Consider the following 17,967-nt stretch of genomic DNA (forward strand, 5'->3'; position numbering starts at 1 on the left):
AAGTGTTTGAGTAGTTTAGTTGAAATCAATCTAAGCTTGACCAGAGGTAACCTAGGGAACTCAGAGCATCAATTTGTTCCTCCCCAATCAAGTGTGTGTGTGTGTGTGTGGAAGGGGTGCATACATGAGCACGTGCATGTGTTACACCCAAATTATTTCAATAGTCCATTCACTTTCCCACTTTCCTAGAAGGCTGTTTTACATCTCCTTTCTTTATCAGCCAAATGTCTCGCTTCCTACTTCACTGAGAAAACTGAAGTAGTCAGAAGAAAACTTCCACAGATTCTTACCTCCTCATCTACCCACTTTTGGCACTGGCCAAACACACTCTCTTCTCACCTGTTACTGCTGAAAACCTATCCATTCTCTTATCTAAAACAAACTTTTTTCCTGAGCATTATTAGATCCTATCCTTTCTCAAAGGTATCACTCTAGCAAATTTCCTCCCTTTCTCTCTCAAACAGCACGTTCTCCTCTCGTTTGGATCATTTCCATTAACACCCAAACAAGCTACTGTTCCCATCCTAGAACACACGCACACACACACTTACACTCGCACACAATTTTTCTTGGCTCCATTTTTCCATTCCTGCATCTGCTTCTGGAGAGCCCAACCTATGACAATGTCCAAAACTAAATTTCTGGTATTTACTGCCCAAACCTACTCTCCCTCCACCTTTCTCATCTCAGTTGATAGTAACTGCATCCTTCCAGTTTCTCAGGCTAAAAATTTTAGTATCACTCTGGACTCATCTCTAACATCCATATCCAATCTGCCTGGGAATCTCTTACCTGATTTCTACTTATCATTGAGGTCTTGAATAGGTTCCTGTGCTTCTTGCTGAAGCTTCCCAGGATATTTGTGACTTCATAGAGCTCTCTCTTTTTCTACATATCTTTGTCGGAACTTCCACTGTACATTGCAATGCTTGTGAATACTACCTTCTCAAATTTATTACAAATATAAACTATAGCTCAGACCCTCCATCTCCCACAGCACTAAACACACTAGTGCATATTTAGTAAGAGTTCAACAAACATCACTCTAAGTGACTGGTTTCTCTGCAAGTTTCCAATAAAATGGGTACCACAACAACACTTACTTCGATCAGCCATGTTTGACATTCATGGTTCCTAAATTACCTGCATTTGCAAAGCTATCCGTCATTTCTCCAAACACCAGCATCATGAGGGGGAGTGCAGCTCCATGGATGATGGCAGCCAAAGTTCCCAGCACCATATACAACCTATCAAGCCAATTTGAATAGCGAAACTAAAAAAAGAGAAAAAAGTATAGCATAGGAATAATTAGCACAGTTGCATGGATGGTTTATTTCACTTTCAAAATATATCTCAAACCCAATATTTTTCACACTACTACTGCTACCACGCTAGTCCAAGCTACCTTCTAACCTTTGCTAAACTACTGCAATAACCCATTAGAAATGGAAGTTTGATTCTTCTATGAGCTCTGGCCTAACTCTTCATATTGGACTTTGTCTTCTTTTCTCATATGAAATCTGATGACAAGGATGGGACATTCTGGGAAAGTGTAAAAGTCTTTATTGCTACTATAATAGAAATACAGTATTTGTTGCTCCGGTGTCTAAGAATAAAAGGCACTTTTGATCTCATGGGGAAAAATTTGAATGCCAAAGGCCCTTCTGAGAACTCCACTGAGGAAACATCTTGTGGCTTTAAGAAAGTGGCTTCGATGGACGACTTGATAATTGATAAGGGAAATATGGTATATATACAACATGGAATACTACTCTGCCTTAAAGAAGAATGAAATTATGCCATTCGCAGCAACATGGATGAGCTTGGAGAAAATTATGTTGAGTGAAATAAGCCAGGCACAGAGGGAAAAATACTGCATGTCCTCACTCATTAGTGGGAGCTAAGAGAGGAAGAAGGAAAGAAAGACCACAGTAGCACACTGAACTTGCAGAGGGAGAGAACACACCTAGGGTTGTGGCGTGGGGTGAGGAAAGGGGGGAGGGGGAGGGAGGTGAGGGACTGACTGGGAGACAACGGGGAATAATCACAATTTCTGGTAATGGCCATGCTGGTAGTATTGATCTGGCCATCACATCTTGGGCACAAGTGGTGATGGTTAGCTTTGCACCCCATGAATATTCATAACCAATAAAATAAATAAAATAAAATGAAATAAGAAAGTGGCTTCGGCTAAAGATCTGCTCCACAATGGAATTAGCATAAATGTAAAATAACTTTAATATAATTAGCCCTTAAAAATATGAAGAAAGAGGAATGGAAAAAGCTAGATGCATGCTTCCAAGAAACATTTCTCCTGAGAATATAGGATAAGACCAGAATCAATGACCAGTGCAGATGTGTATAATCTCCTTAATTGTAGGCAAATCACAGGAAAGAAAGAACGCTTTGGATCCAAAAGTGATGGGAAGAGGACACAGTAGAGGAATGGGCTCAGGGACCACCTGGGAAGCAATGAATACTTTTTCCATATAACTCAAGGAACTAGATAAGGATTGAAAGAAAACCAAATGAAAGAAAATGAAAACAGAGGCAGGACAAAGGCAGCTGTTGGAGTCTGTGGATAAACCCCAAGACAGGTGTAACCGCAGGCAGAGGTCTGTCACCTAGGGAGGAAACTGATAAAAAAAAACATAGATGCAGTCAGGAAATACAAACTAAAACAAAGATCAGGGATCAGGCAACAAAGAGACACAGCTGCAGAAAGCAAAATTTTAAAATTTAGGTATACTTCACAAGGAGACAGAAACCAATCCTAGAGTTAGCTAACAAGAAACTTACAGTAGTAATAAGTGGGAATAAGTACTGCATTGGTAAGTGGAGAAATAAAGAGCAGAATCGTTCTTGGCAGTAGTGAATGCCAGTCCATAAAGCAGGACAGAAAAAGCTAAGTCAAGTTATGAAATGATTAGTGAAAGTTAAGGTTTGGTGTAAGAAGAATATGTAATATATACTTAGGTATTTGCATTTAAACTTTTTCTAGCTCTTAAAAATGCAATCAAGTGAGCTTAGGTTTGGGTTGATGCCATAACTTTCCAAAACCTAAAAGCTTCAACTTCTTTACAAATTAAAACCCTAAGAAGAGAATAATGTTTTGGCATTTTAAAAAATATTTCATTGAAGGGCCGAGCCTGTGGCGCATTCGGGAGAGTGCGGCGCTGGGAGTGCAGCAGCGCTCCCGCCGCGGGTTCGGATCCTATATAAGGATGACCGGTGCGCTCACAGTGCTCACTGGCTGAGCGCGGTGCAGCAGGTCTCAAAAAGTACAAAAAAAAAAAAAAAAATTTCATTGAAGCACAGGCTAAATTTTGCCATTATGTACTTTGTTATACTAAGCATTCATCCATTTACTTACAAAAAGCACAAATGAAGGGGAAGAGATGAGAAGAAACTATTTACCTTCTTTTAAAGGCTCTATTAAAGTGGCAAAATATCAGATTTCTCAGTATAGGAAGAGAAGATGGTTGATATGCAAAGATTTCTCTCATCACCACCACCATAAGACATTTTACCTCCAGAACTAATTATTAGCCATAATAAAAATAAGCAGGCCATGAATGTAAACACTTCCTGAATGCCTACTCATCTTTATCTTTTTTTATCTTTATCTTTATCATTTATCTGACAGATAAAAGCCAGAGATAATTATCAAAGATATAAACCCTGCCTTCAGAGAATTTGAAGAGAAAGAAGGCAAAGCAAAAAGTATATGCAATATACACTCCGCATGCTTTGACAGCATAATGTACAGAACAGACACAAAATTGAGCAAATGGTCATTCTCTCCTTTGTGGAAAAGCTTCATAGAGGAGGTGATGCTTCCTCCCAACTTTGAAAGTTGATCAACCATTTAGAAGCAAGAAGGACAGCATTCTAGGCAGAAAGAACAGTAAGCAGAGGCGGGCTAGATCACAATGTGCTTAGAGAAGATTGGGGTCCCTCCAGCCTGGGGTGTGTAGTGTGGAAGCAGCAAGAAAAAAATGATTGACCTAAAGCTTCACTGAGCTGGGGTAAACTGGAAGAGGCAAGCGTTTGAGGGGAAGAAGAATAGTCTCGTTTAGCCCTGTTGGAATGCTCGTCCTGAAAGTGCTATCCACGAAATATGTGGAGAGAATGCAGAGTGTGGGGCACAGTTTTGTGGCTCTAGCATCTGTAGCAGAAGTCACAGGAGTGGATAAGATTATCCAGGAAGAGATAAGAAGTGTGTGAGATTAAGAATAATTTGGAGATGAAGTAATAGAGATAGCAGGATGACTGTCCTTTTGATGATCTTGGGGCAAAAGTGAGAAGAGAAAGAAGAGTGGGATACAACGTCAAGGGAGGACTATTTAATGAGTCTTATGTTTATATGTAAATCAGTTAAAGAGACAATTGATGAAAATACAGGCAGGAAACTGAGATGAAGCAATGTCCTAGAGAATAAAGGAGACACTTGTTTCAAAAACCTTAGGAAAGGGATCATCAGTGGATGCTACAAGTATTAGGTGAAACAAGATATTCCCATGATGCCCCAAGATTCTTTCATAGTTGCAAGGAGGTAGAGTTCCCTCTACAATGGACAGATCCAATCTGGCATCACCTTAACCAAGTGATCATATTTAGCATCCTAAAAAAAGAAGATGTGATGAGACATGAAGGATACAGAATCTCCTAAGCAATTTTCTTACCCAAAATGCTTAATCTGAATGTAATAAAATCTTTAGACCTGACTCTCAGCATATAAGAAATGCAAAGCATGGAGAAACAAGTTAAATGACACTACACAGAAGCAATAAAAATAGTCCAAAAGGTGGAACTGGTACAGTCTTTCAACATGTTGATGTCATTTAAAAAGAGGCAGAAACTGTTCTAGACTCAGGGGACATAATATCCAAATGCCATCATTGACTGGATCCTGTTATGAACAAATCAATTGTAAAAGACACTTTTTGGTCATAACTGGAAAAATTTGAATATGAACTGAAAGTATTCTTCATTTTATGAAATATGATCATTGCATCATGTTTTATAGGAAAACGTTTTGTAGGAAAATTTCTGAGACATAAATTGAAGTAGTTACATATGAAGTATCATGAAATCTATAATTTCAGATGAAACATGTGGCAAAATGTTAATGATTATTAGATATAGATGATGGGTATATGAGTGATTTTTGCTATTTTACCTTTTTATATGTTTGAAATTTTTCATAATAACACTTGGTAAGGAGAGGATGGTTTTTAAACAGGCAAAGGTAGGTCTCTTCATCTTAAATAGAAGGAATAAGCTAAAAGTAAGTACAGATACAAGTAAGGTTCCAGGAATACAGACAGAGAAAGTTGAGAGCGTTCATGACCTCATATTTCTTTGTGACATGAAGCAAAATTGATTTCTGGAGAGAGAGGGCTGAGAAGAAGATTTGAGGAAAGTAGTAACGTAATGATGAGTAGGACAAAAGCCTCAGTCAAATGTCCTAGCTCTGCAGTTTATTAGGAAGGAGACTTTGAGGGGCAAAATTCTCTTAATCTTGAACCTCAGTTTCTACATTTATAAAATGAGGAAAATATTCATACACAGAAAACCTTACATAGTTGTTATGAGGGTAAAAATGAGACTTAATACAAGAAACTTTTATTAAGTATACAATATAAAATATACAATATAAGCAGGTATTGCTACTGGCTTTGGAAATGTAATAATTAATAAGACTTTTCAGGCTCTTACAGTCAAGGGGCAGGCAGACAAAAAAATGTTGTAACATATCAGGTGAGATGTAAGATAGAGGTATAATCTGATCATAATTGGAGCCCTTTAAGAAAAGGAAGTTGAAAATGGTTAGATGCTGATAGGAAAGAGAGAAGGTGAATATGGTGAACCACATAAAAGGAAGGTTGATTAGTGCTGAAAGCCAAGGGTTGGGCTTCTCGGGGCAAAAAAGTAGAAGGTTCTGGCAGGAGAGTGATTTAGGTAATATTCAGCAGGCTAGATGGCGAACATGACCTTACCATGGTGCTTGGGTTGGAGAGGGAAGTCGGTGAATTAATTAATTAATTCATTCATTTAACATTCAAACGATACTAATTAGGCATCTAATAAGGGTCAAGCTTGGTTCTAGTACTAATAACAATAGTGAATAAGGCAAGGTACCTGTCTCCATAAAGCTTACATTGTAGTGCATATAGTAATAGAGGGAATAGATGTAGTCAATGTTCATTCAATATCTAAGTACCTATTAAAGTTCCAGGCACTGTTCCAGGTACTTGGGGTACAGTAGTGAGCAAAATATACAAAACCTCCCATCCCCATGGAGCCTACATTCCAAAGAAGACAAATATATAAACAAGAAATCAGACAGTTGTAGTATTTATAAAAATATCATACAGGGTAATGTGTCATAAAAAACAGGCAGGGTCAGCTGGTTTAGATTGGCTGCTCCAGAAAAGTTTCTCTGAGAAAGTAACATCCAAGATGAGACCTCAGAAACAGGAAGACAGTCCATCCTGTCATGATCTGGGGGCAGAGCATTTCAGGCAGGAAGAGTAGATGCAAAGGTCCTTGAGTGGAAATAAGCTCGGTGTGTCTCAAAGACCAAATAGAATGGACACCCTGGCAAGAGCAGAGTGAAGATTTGTCTGTGATGAGTCAGAGATGAAATAGAGGTCAGATTATGTAGGGCTTTTTTTAGTCATAGGAAGGAGTTTAGGGTTTACTCTAAACTTCCCATATAACTGGAAAAGAAAGGCAGTTGATGGTTTTAACAAGGGACTGAGGTCATCTGATGTGGCTGCAATGGGCAGATTTTTAGAAGAGTAAAAATGGAGGAAAGATACTAGGAAGAAAGAGAGCAATTGAGAGAGTAAAGTTTTGACCAGGTGTGTTAGGCAGAATAATAGCCCCCCAAATGTGCCTATATCCTAATCCCAGGAATCTGTGAATATGTTTCTTTACATGGTAAAAAGGACTTTGCAGATATTAAGGATCTCGAGATGGGGAGATTATCCTGGATTATCCAGGTGGGCCCGGAATAACCCAAGTGCTTATCAGAGGAAGGCAGGGGGCTCAGAGGCAGTGGTAGATGTGACGGCTGTAGTAAGAGGCCGGAGTGAAGTGAGGAAGGGACCATGAATCTAGGAATGCAAGTGGCCTCTACAAGTTTAAAAAGGGAAGAAAACAGATTCTCCCCTAGAGCCTCCAAAAGGAATGTATTCCTGCCAACACCTTGATTTTAGCCCAGTAACACATCTGACTCCAGAACTATAGGGTAATTTGTTTTGTTTTAAGCCACTAAATTAGTAATATTTTGCTACAGCAGCAATAGGTAATGAATATACAATGTCAAAAGAGAGATAATAAGGAGGAAGGGCAGAGCTGGAAGGAATCAGAAGTTGTGGTCATCGACTGACACATTTGAGTTTATGACTTCATAGACGGAAGCCCACCCAGAAGGTAAACCCGAAGTCCTCATCCACAAGTGTAATTTACTAAGGTAGAGTATGAGGTGGGGTTGTTGGAACCGAAGAGGTGGGAGAATGTTGAGCCCAGGAGTTATTTATAAGGTTACCAAAATATTCAGAAGAATTACAGAAGCATAGGTGAATGAAGCTGAAGTAATCAAATGTCAAAGTCCTGAATGAAGGAGGAGTAAGTAGAAATTAGCCGAGGATACCGCTGCAAATGAATAGAAGAAAGTATAACTATGCAGAGTGAAACTCAAATGAGAACGGAGTTCTGCATGAGGATAAAAAAATAATTTGGAAACAGCTGTGTGGAACTAGGGGAATGTCAACACCATCACTGACTCCTGGAATAAGGGGTGGAGGAACTCTAACTTCACAGGCCAAGGTGACACAAGGAAATGCCAAAGATCTGGGAGGAAAACCAGCAGACAGTGACATCATAAAAGCAAAGAGAAGAAAGAATATGGTGCATAGTGTCAAATGCTGCTGAGTGGTCAAGGTAGAATTTTTAAATGTCCACTGAATTTAGTGAGTGGTGGAGAGAGAAATGAAGTTACAATGGATTGAGAACTGACTGGAAGGTGAAACCTAGACAGAAAGCAAAGGCAACTCTTGTGTGTGACTGGAGCTAGAGGGAGTGGTTCCAAGAAGGGAGTTAGTAAGATGAAAGAGACTTGACATATCAATGCCAATGGGACAGAACTAGTTGAGAGAGACAGACCGAAGATACAGGAGAGAAAGAATGGTGATAATAATGTCAGATCCTTAAATCTCAAACAAGTTAACAGTAAAAAACAAACAATACAATTAAAAAATGGGCAAAAGTGATAAGGGGTACAATAGTAATTTCTGGTAACGGGTATGCCCCCAGTATGAGTCTGGCCCTCACATCATGGGCAGGAGGGGTGACAATTAGCTTTGTATCTCATGAATAGTCTTAATAATAATAATAATGATAAAATAAGAAATGAGTCCATGAGTCAATGCCTTTAAGTTTAGCTGCCCCCAAAATAGGTATCAATACCTGACATAATCCCTTCCAGTGTGGATGAAGGGAAATATTTATTTGATGTTATTTTCAATAAATAAAATCTCCAGGTTGTAAATCAAAAAAAAAGGGGGGGGCAAAGAAACTGAATAGGCATTTCTCAAAGGAAGACATACAAATGGCCAACAGGTAAATGAAAAAATTCTCAAAATCAGTAATCATCAAGGAAATGCAAATCAAAATCACACTGTGATATTATCTCACCCCAGTTAGACTGGTTATTATCAAAAAGACAGAGAATAACAAATGCTGGCAAGGATGTAGAGAAAGGGGAACACTGCTACACTGTTGGTGGGATTGTAAATTATTGCAGCCATTATGGAAAACAGTATGGAGATTTCTCAAACTACAGATAGAACTACCACATGATCCAGCAATCCCACTACTGGGTGTATACCCAAAGGAATGGAAATCATCATGTCTAAGAGATGCACTCTCATGTTCATCGGAGCTCTATTCGCAATAGCCTATATATGGAACCAACCTAAATGTCCATCAATGGATGACTGGATAAGGAAAATGTGATGTATATATGTGTGTGTATATATATACATACACACACACAATGGAATATTACTAAGTCATAAAAAAGAATGAAATTCTGCCATTCACAGCAACACAAATGAGCTTAGAGAAAATTATGTTAAGTAAAATAAGCCTGGCACAGAAAGAGAAATACCACTTATCCTCACTCATAAGTGGGAACAGAGGAAGGAAGGAAGGATGGACAATCACAATAATACATTGAACTTTCAGAAGGAGAGAACAGAACTGTGGTCACTAGAGGGGAGAAAGGGGGAGGGAGAGGGGGCTTAGTGAGAAATTGGTTAATGAACACAAAGAATGATTATGTTTTGTAATGATGAATAAGATATTTATCCTGATTTGAACATTACATATTATATACAAGTACTGACAGTCAACTCTGTACCCCACAAATATGTATAATCAATTATGTTTCAATAAAAAAAAAAAAAGAATAACAATGTCAGTTCCTTGAGAAGGCAGAGGAGATGGAAGCCAAACTACAAGTGAGTGATTAGTTTTAAGAACCAGATTCTTCCTCTGTTGTAAAAGGAAAGAAGAAAGAGGGAACAGATCCAGATAGATGTATGTCTGTAAGATTATGGCAGCTGTGAATAGCAATGAGTAATTATCCATTTAACCATGAAAGTCACCCAAGTTGGTGGGAGCAACAGGAGTTGAAAGGGAGATACTCAGCCAGGTGGCAAAGTCTTCAACGACCAGGTGATCAGAGTTCAGAAGATAACAGCATCAACAAAGAGCTCTTTAAGTCCAGGCAGACAACAGTTAACCAATCATGAACTATCATAAACAATTACAGTTGGTAAAAGCAACTGGGCATTTCTGGCAAAATTTGGGCCTACCCCACCTTACTATCTTTGTGACTCTGTGACTTTGAGACACTGAATGCATTACTTAACTTCTCTGAGATGTTCTTTATCTGGAACATACGGATAACACAAGTTCCTACATTTTCGGGTTATTGTTGAGGATTAAGTCAAATAACACAGATGGGGTGCTTGACAAATGCTTGATACAGGGCCGAGCTCGTGGCTCACTCAGGAGAGTGCGGCGCTTTGGATCCTATATAGGGATGGCCGCTGCGCTCACTGGCTGAGTGCCGTGCGGCCGTCTCAAAAAAAAAAAAAAAAAGACAAATGCTTGATACAGAGGACTCAAGATTGTTAGCTGTTATCTATTTAGAAAAAAAAGTTTCAGTAAGACACAGAAAGTATAAAGCTCAAAGTTGAATCTGCTGCACAATTCTGGCAAGAGTGTATAATCTTTAAGGAATTCATTTTTGTAAGAACTGCAGCCCAACTTTCCTCCTCCCACCCTTATTTCTATTTGTTCCACTTCCTCACTTGCTTTAGATTTTATTCTACTTTCATATTTCTGTAAATGTTAAAAAAGTTCTGATATAAATAAAATAATGTCTAGTAGAAAAGTCTGAATCTATTCCTTCTTTCATCACTTTCTCAAGACTGATAAAAAGAAATAAGTTAACAGACATTGTGTGCAGAAGAGTTAACACAGTAGGTCTGAGACTGCTGTGTTTAGAAAGGCCTGTATACAGGAAATGAAGATTGTATAAAACAACCACAGAGTTCTAAGTGTAAACATCATTTGATTGTTTTTTCCCTACCTAGAACTATTTTTATATTTAATTTATTGAGATCCATTTTATGACAGTCTATTTGTCTCTCCACCCTCCTCCCCCATTTTAAGAAAACCTGGTATTTTATAACTGAAGTATGGGTATAAAGTATGTGCTACCAAGATTTAATTGGTTTAGCAGGTTTCCGGGTTCTGATCGTTGGAACAGTTTACCTAACACTTCACCTAAGTTCACCTAAGTTCACCTAAGTTCACCTAAGTTCACCTAAGTTTGCATTTGCACCACCTAAGGTACAGATCATCAAACAGCCACACCTATAAAATCCTTTTCTTATTCCAAGTTTGATTAAAGAAAAGTGTCTAAACGACCATCGTGCAACGAAAAAATGAAATAGTTACGTTAAGGTTTTCAACTTCTAGATTTTCAGCTATTCAGCACAGTGCAATAATAGCACACGCTAAGCCACAGTAATAAATAATCCATTGTTATCATCGTGGGTGCCTGAGACTTCGACTTTGAACTTGCTGGGATTTCAGAGCCATTTAAGACAGCACGCACTGTAGATGGTTTCCTCCACCCAGAGGGTAAAGACCATCAGTGGGAGAAGTGCTTGTGTATGTAACAGATCACTGGCAACATAAGTAATTAGGAGAATATCGAAATCTGGGCCAGGAAGGGTGGCTGTTGGTTTAATTCACATGGTATGTTATGATCAACATTCCCCTGAAAATAAGCTAAATCAAACCAATTTGTTTTGATTCTACATTAACATACTCTCTAAAATATATACCAGATGAAATATCTCCTTTCTAGGTAAGGAGAAGTCAAATTTCCAAAGTATTTTTAATAGTGAATAAATTCAAAACTCACCATTGCAAATACACCAACAGTTGGTTTCTTTTCCTTCTTCTCATCTTTTTTACTGAAAAACATATCAATGGGATTACACAAAACTTTAAAAATTGCGCAGTTTTAAAAATTACCAAATTAATATATTTAATGACAAATAGGACAAAGAAACATGTTTATATTATTCAGTAAAAAACAATTTAATAACATTATGATCCCATTTATGAAGTTTAAATATAGATATGTTTACGTATATCTTAGAAATCTATATATGTGGTTATCACTGGGTATTGGGATTTCTATAAACGTATATTCTTTCTTGTGCCTTTGGTATTTACTAATTTTCTGTGACAAGTGCACACACACACACACACACACACATATACACCTGCAATTAGAAAAACACATACTAAAAAAAGAGTTTCCTGTTTTTATTCTAACTAGAAAATCATTCATGCTCTCTGGAAGTAGTCCCCTTAATTATCATGTAAGTCAGTCTAGCAGTAGATATTCTATCTATCTACTATTTTGTTATTATTCTTAATCATTCCCTTTACTAAAGGAGAGTAGCGACAAACAGATGTTGGGCATAATTACCCTAAGACGAAAAGTTATTAAATTACTCTCTATGAACAAATCTAATTCTGAAAGGATGTCTGGAGACCTAAATGGACCATTATGGAAATAAATGCAATCTAGAAAAGATGTTCTGTAAACTGTCAAAAAGCTCTCCTCAGGCATAAGAAGGTCAAATACTATTTTGAGCCCAGATCCAAATGAATCTAACTCTGTAACCCATGTTTTCCACTATGTGTAACTGCCACGTAAGATGTGAAAGCAAATCAACCATAACAAACTAGCCCCATCTGTATTTTTGTAAGTATAAAATAAAGAGTATTTCAGGAAAGAATTGCATTATTTTTGCACAGATTTGTAAGTTTAAAAGGTAAATTTCTCTGTCTTTGTTCTTTACACTAAGTGAGGTCAAAAGAGGTGAAGCGACTTCTAAAGAAAAAAATCCAGAGTCTACCCATATTTGGCTTCGGAGTGATGTTAGATGGACACAAAAACATAAAATACACAAACACAACCCTTCGGGTTTGGTCCCACCCTATGCCCAGTAAAGGCATGGATTCAGTAGCCTTAGAACCAGAATGAAAGGAGAAAAATAGTCATAAATAGTTGAGTTTTAGCGCTAAGCTTTTTATTTATGTTTTTCATTCTCTAAAACTGCTCTGGCGCACTTATAATGTTCCAGGAACTGGCTAAATAAGCATTTCCCACACACGATTTGTAAACAACTCTATGAGGAAGGCATATTTTTGTCCTTCTTTTTTAGAGATGAGAAACTGCAGAAGAGTGAGAAGAGTTAACTAACTTGTCCAAGGTTTCACAGCCGGAACAAAGCCAAGATTTAAACTGCAAAATCTGTCCCGATCAACAAGCTATAAGGTAAGACCTCAGACTTCTGAGATATTGCCCAGAAATGCACTTTCCCAGGAACTTTCACCACCACTAGATAACTCACTTATCCCCATCAGCTCAAAACACAGTGCTCACAAAGGTAAGTTGCTCATCAAACACCATTTTAATGAATAATCTTTGCAAGTAGAGCTATTCCAAATAGTTCTATTACCAGCATCATCTATTAGCAAAGCCATATGCTTCTTTACAATCCCATGTTAAAATATATAGTTTTGTGAAGAACAGACTAAAATGAATGGCGATGAGCACAGTTTAATAAGAACTACTTAACCAAAAAATAATCTCTAGTTTTAAAAGAAGTCTGTAGACCATGACAGAGCCAATAATAAAATGAAGATACGTATAGGAGCAAACAAATTTCCCTCCACATACCCTTAATTCTTCTTATTCAAACATTCCTAAGTGTTTGTATCATAAATACATAGTTCTTTAAGCTGTCAGGTTTCTAAAAAAAAGTTAAAAACAAAAAGTGGAATGTCTACTGTCGACTCTTTGAAGTCTTTTTCTTTGTTTATATGAAAAATTTTTATCATGAAAATTTTCAAATAAACACAAAAATTGAAAGAATAGTCTAATGACTATCCATTTAACCCATCTCGATTCAACAATTGTTAACATTTTGACCATATTTTCTTTATCTATATAAAAAGGTATATATTATCATTGTTAATATTTTGCTGAAGCATTTAAAAGTAAGTTGTGAATATCATGGCAATCACACTTTCTCCTACCATTATTACATAAGAAAATTAATAGCAATTTTGATATCATCTAATATCCTATCCACATTCAAAGTTCTCAAGAATATTTTCTATACTTTTTTTTTTTTAATTAGGATATAATCAAGGTTCATACAACACATTTGGTGGTCATGTCGTTTTAGTCTCTCTTAATCTAGAAGTTCTCCATTTTTTTTTGACATTGACTTTTTTGAAGGGACAAGAACTGTTGTCTTATAGAATGTCCCACATCTTGGATATATGTTTCAAAGTGAGTACAAATTGACATGTGCAGTAAGTGTAAAATACACATCAGATTGGAGGACTTAGCATAAAAGAGAGAATGTAAACTATCTCACTAATAATTTTGATTACATGTAGAAATTATAATATTTTGAATATATTGGGTTCCATAAAATATATTTTCAAAGTTCATTTTACCTGTTTCTTTTTATTCTTTAATGTTGCTACTAGAAAATTTAAAATTACAAATATCTCTCACATTATATTTCTACTGGACAGTACTAATCTCGAAGCTTGACTGGATTCAGACTAAAGGTTTTTGCAAATATACTTCCTAGGTGGTTTTGTGTACTCAAATTCCATCACATGATAAATCACTTAACACAGTCTATGCCACCACGAGTGATTCCAGGTCCAGTCACCCAGTTAAGGTGCTAACTACAAAATCTCTCTATGGAAAAGCTAATTTTTCTTCTTCCTTAGTAAGAATTTTGGAAACAATTCTTATATACAATTCTTCTCTGAATGGTTTAGGATCCATTGACAATCCTTGCCTGAATCAATTACAACGATGCAGGTTCCAAAATGATAGCTGGCATTTTTCTGTACCGTAAAGAACATTCCTTTATTTTCTCTACATCTCACACTCTCTTTCAGTTTTCCTCCTCTCACAATATTAATAAGGATTCATCAATTGTATTTAGGATCTCAAAATCAATTGCACTTATTACTTTTTTGATGCTCAAATTGTTCCAGTCTTGACCAGTGGAAGCCCCTTCAAGCCTGCTCCTGTGTCTTTTTGACTACTCCATTAAACTCTAGGTTTTTGTTTTCAGGTACCACAAGATACCCGAGGCTGACTTGTATTTTCCTTGCCCCAGAACTGGCTGAAATTAGCAATTTTTCTATGGTGTGTTCATTCCTTTTAGTGAGGAATGATATTCAGAAACCAAGATCTGGTACTAAGAGTGCTCACTGCTATTGTCCCTTTCAGTGGACTAAAAAGGAACTATTAAAAAATCATAAGTTTGTACTGAAGTTTCCAATTGAAGTGTAATATTCTTTTTAAAAAACTTATTTCCACTTTTTTTTTTTTTTTGTCTTTTTGTCTTTTTGTCTTTTTCCGTGTCCGGCAACGGATCGCAACCCTCAGTGTTGCCCCGTACCGGACCAGGGACCGGCAACGGGATTGCAACCCTCGGTGTTGCTCCCGCGCCTCGCTCAGCCAGTGAGCGGGAACCGGTCCACGTGTGGGATCCGAACCCTCGGGCGGGAGCGCCGCTGCGCTTCCCAAGCGGCGCACTTATCCAGTGTGCCACCGGGCCGGCCCCTTATTTCCACTTTTGTAATTTTTCCTCTTACACTGAACATTTTGTTCCTAATAATATTAATATATTTACTAATTTGTTTTATCTTACAATTTATATTACAATTTACTACTAACAATGAACCTACTGGGTGAAGTCAAAAATTTAGAGGACATGGCCGGTTGCTCAGTTGGTTAGAGCATGGTGTTGGTAACATCAAGGTCAAGGGGTCAGATCCCCTCACCGGTCAGGTGCCAAAAAATAATAATAATAAATATATATATATATCTGTGCATATTTATATATATGTATATATATATTTTTTCTTCAGAGGTAGAGCACTGTGATAAAAATTTACTTAATTATTTTCTGTATGTGGTTACATTCCCACATAGATATTCATTGCCAGTTAACAAAGAGCAAAACCAAACCAACCCGAATGTATTTTGGGCCGTCTGTCCCACCTGCCATGCCGCAGACATGCAATGTTTATGTGGATTGGACCTCAGAGCAGAGCACAAGCACATATGGCTCAGGTGCGTGAGCAACCAACGCCCTTGTAAAGCGGGTTATAAAATAGAAAAGGTTATAAAACAAAAAGGGTGTGAGCACTTGGTCCGTCCGGAAAGCTGAAGAGCCTCACCACCACCACCAAGGAGGGATGCATATGTTGGGCTCAAGTCAGCCAAGGAACTTCTGCTCTAAGCAGGAGAACTGCTTCCATAAGCTGGCTTGCATATTTTAAGATTAAAATAATAATAAAAACAACAACCCTTCATTCATTTCACAGCTGGAGGCTAGAAATAAATTGCCCAAATCATCATTGCCCATGATGAAAGTGAAACAAACTGGTTACCTTTTTTTGTTCACCTCGAAGAAGTTCTTCTTCCCTGCTCTTCCACGACGGTCCCCTTCAAAATCCATCGCACCTGAGGAGCAATCACAGCCCGTTAGCCAGAGGCAGGACCCGCAGGACCGGGGGTGAGACTGGCCTCTCCTCCCGCGCGGAGCCGGGAGGGCGCTGAGGAGCAGCGCTCGCCCTGATGCTCCCGCTGCTCCGGCCGTGACGGTCACCGCAGGAGCTTTTCCGTACGCGAGGCCTCCAGCCTCCCCACGCGGGCAGCGGCGCATTCTGGACTTTGCCCAACGCCATTGCGGCTCTCCCTCCCGGTTCCACTCGCCGCGGACGATGCTTCCTCTATCCCCCAGCCCGCGGGCCCACAGACCCGGTCCCTGCACAGCGTTGGCTCTGCGCGCTCCGGGTAGCACGGTCCAGCGCGCGTGGCTAGCGCCGAAAACTCTGGGCTAGGGGCTGCTCCAGGAGCTCCCCGAGTGACTCTTGATCTCATCCCATTAGGTGCCCTCGGACTTGCCAAGAGGAATCTTCCACACCCTACGCGTCCCAAGAAGCCCCTCTTCCATGGGACCAAGCTCAGGACATTGGCGAGCCCCACCCTTCCTCTAAACCGCCCGCTTCTAGTCCCCAGCTGCGCGCGCCCCTACCTCGGGCTTTCCCTCGGAACGTCCACTAAGATGGAGATTTTGGAAGGAGAAACTCGGACTCTGGTGGAGAGACCCAGCAGATACGAACAGCAGCCTCGGCTTCACTGAGCTTCGAGGAGCCGCTGCTCGAATGCGCCCCGGCTTCCTGGAGCGAAGGGACTAAGGCTGGCGCGCAGCCCACACCCCGGCGCTGTCCTGGCCAACCAATCACCAATCAGACCACCCGGGATTGCCCAGGGCCCCGCGTGATTGAACGGTGACTGCGAAACAGAAGTTGCGAAACAGGGAGAATGTCCAGGACAAATGTCCTCGCTTCCGTTGCCCCTCGGCAAAGGGTGAGGAGAGAAACACATATCAGCTGAATCATCCCGGACACTAACAGAGACGTGTCTCTACATATCCGCAATTAGTCTCCAAACCCATAGAAGTGTGTGTGTGTGTGTGTGTGTGTGTGTGTGTGTGTGTGTGTGTGTGTGTGTGTGTGTGTGTGTGTGTGTGTGTGTGTGTGTGTGTGTGTGTGTGTGTGTGTGTGTGTGTGTGTGTGTGTGTGTGTGTGTGTGTGTGTACTTATATACCCTATACATATATACATATAACTTATATATATATATAAAGTATATACTCATATATATATCCCTTATATATATAAGGTATTAATTTGGATTATAAATATAGCATATTTTAGCATATTACTTTAGTTATAGTTTCTTTCCACATATACTGCTAGCATTTAATATTTTTTCTTGTGCACTATATTCTAAAAACTGATGAAAAGGGCACGCAATCTTCACAATTCAAATTTGTAAAGTAGTGTTAACTCACATCAGAGCTTTTTGTATTTCTCGTAAACATAGGGAAAATAGCTGTTTCTGTAACCATTAGTTGGTATTCTATGACTTACACATGTTGCCTCTTAGCTCACCGCAAAAGTTTCAAAGATAACCCTTTTTTTACTGTACAATGTGAGGATATTTCCCCTACTTTCTTTAAATAGCTCATACTATAAAGCCATCCATTTCTTTCTATTCTTTACTCCAAATTTTCCTTGCCTTGATTTTTTTTTTTCTTGGCCATAAACTGTGGTTTTTTCCTTTACAAATTGTTAATTAGACTTTCTAACAGGCCACTAATTTTTCTCTATGATAAAACTAGATATGCACATGTACAGCACTGGCTCACTGTTTAAAAGCTTAACACCAACCCTAAGGTCCACCTG

General features: G+C 38.8%; 1 protein-coding gene across 1 annotated transcript in view; it reads right to left on the reverse strand.

Moving 5' to 3' along the window:
- The window catches only part of ABCB1 (ATP-binding cassette, sub-family B (MDR/TAP), member 1), a 93,510-nt gene extending 77,791 nt beyond the window's left edge, over positions 1-15,719 (reverse strand). Inside the window, exons 1-3 of the mRNA XM_008589434.1 lie at positions 15,713-15,719; positions 11,516-11,598; positions 1,144-1,273 (exon numbers count right to left, since the gene is read on the reverse strand). Of these exons, the coding sequence (XP_008587656.1) occupies positions 1,144-1,273; positions 11,516-11,598; positions 15,713-15,719 (220 nt within the window). The remainder of the gene's footprint in view (positions 1-1,143; positions 1,274-11,515; positions 11,599-15,712) is intronic.
- Between the last annotated feature and the right edge of the window lie 2,248 nt (positions 15,720-17,967).

The sequence above is a fragment of the Galeopterus variegatus genome, unplaced genomic scaffold (assembly GCF_000696425.1).
Source record: "Galeopterus variegatus unplaced genomic scaffold, G_variegatus-3.0.2 Scaffold136, whole genome shotgun sequence".
In the NCBI taxonomy this organism is placed as follows: Eukaryota; Metazoa; Chordata; class Mammalia; order Dermoptera; family Cynocephalidae; genus Galeopterus; species Galeopterus variegatus.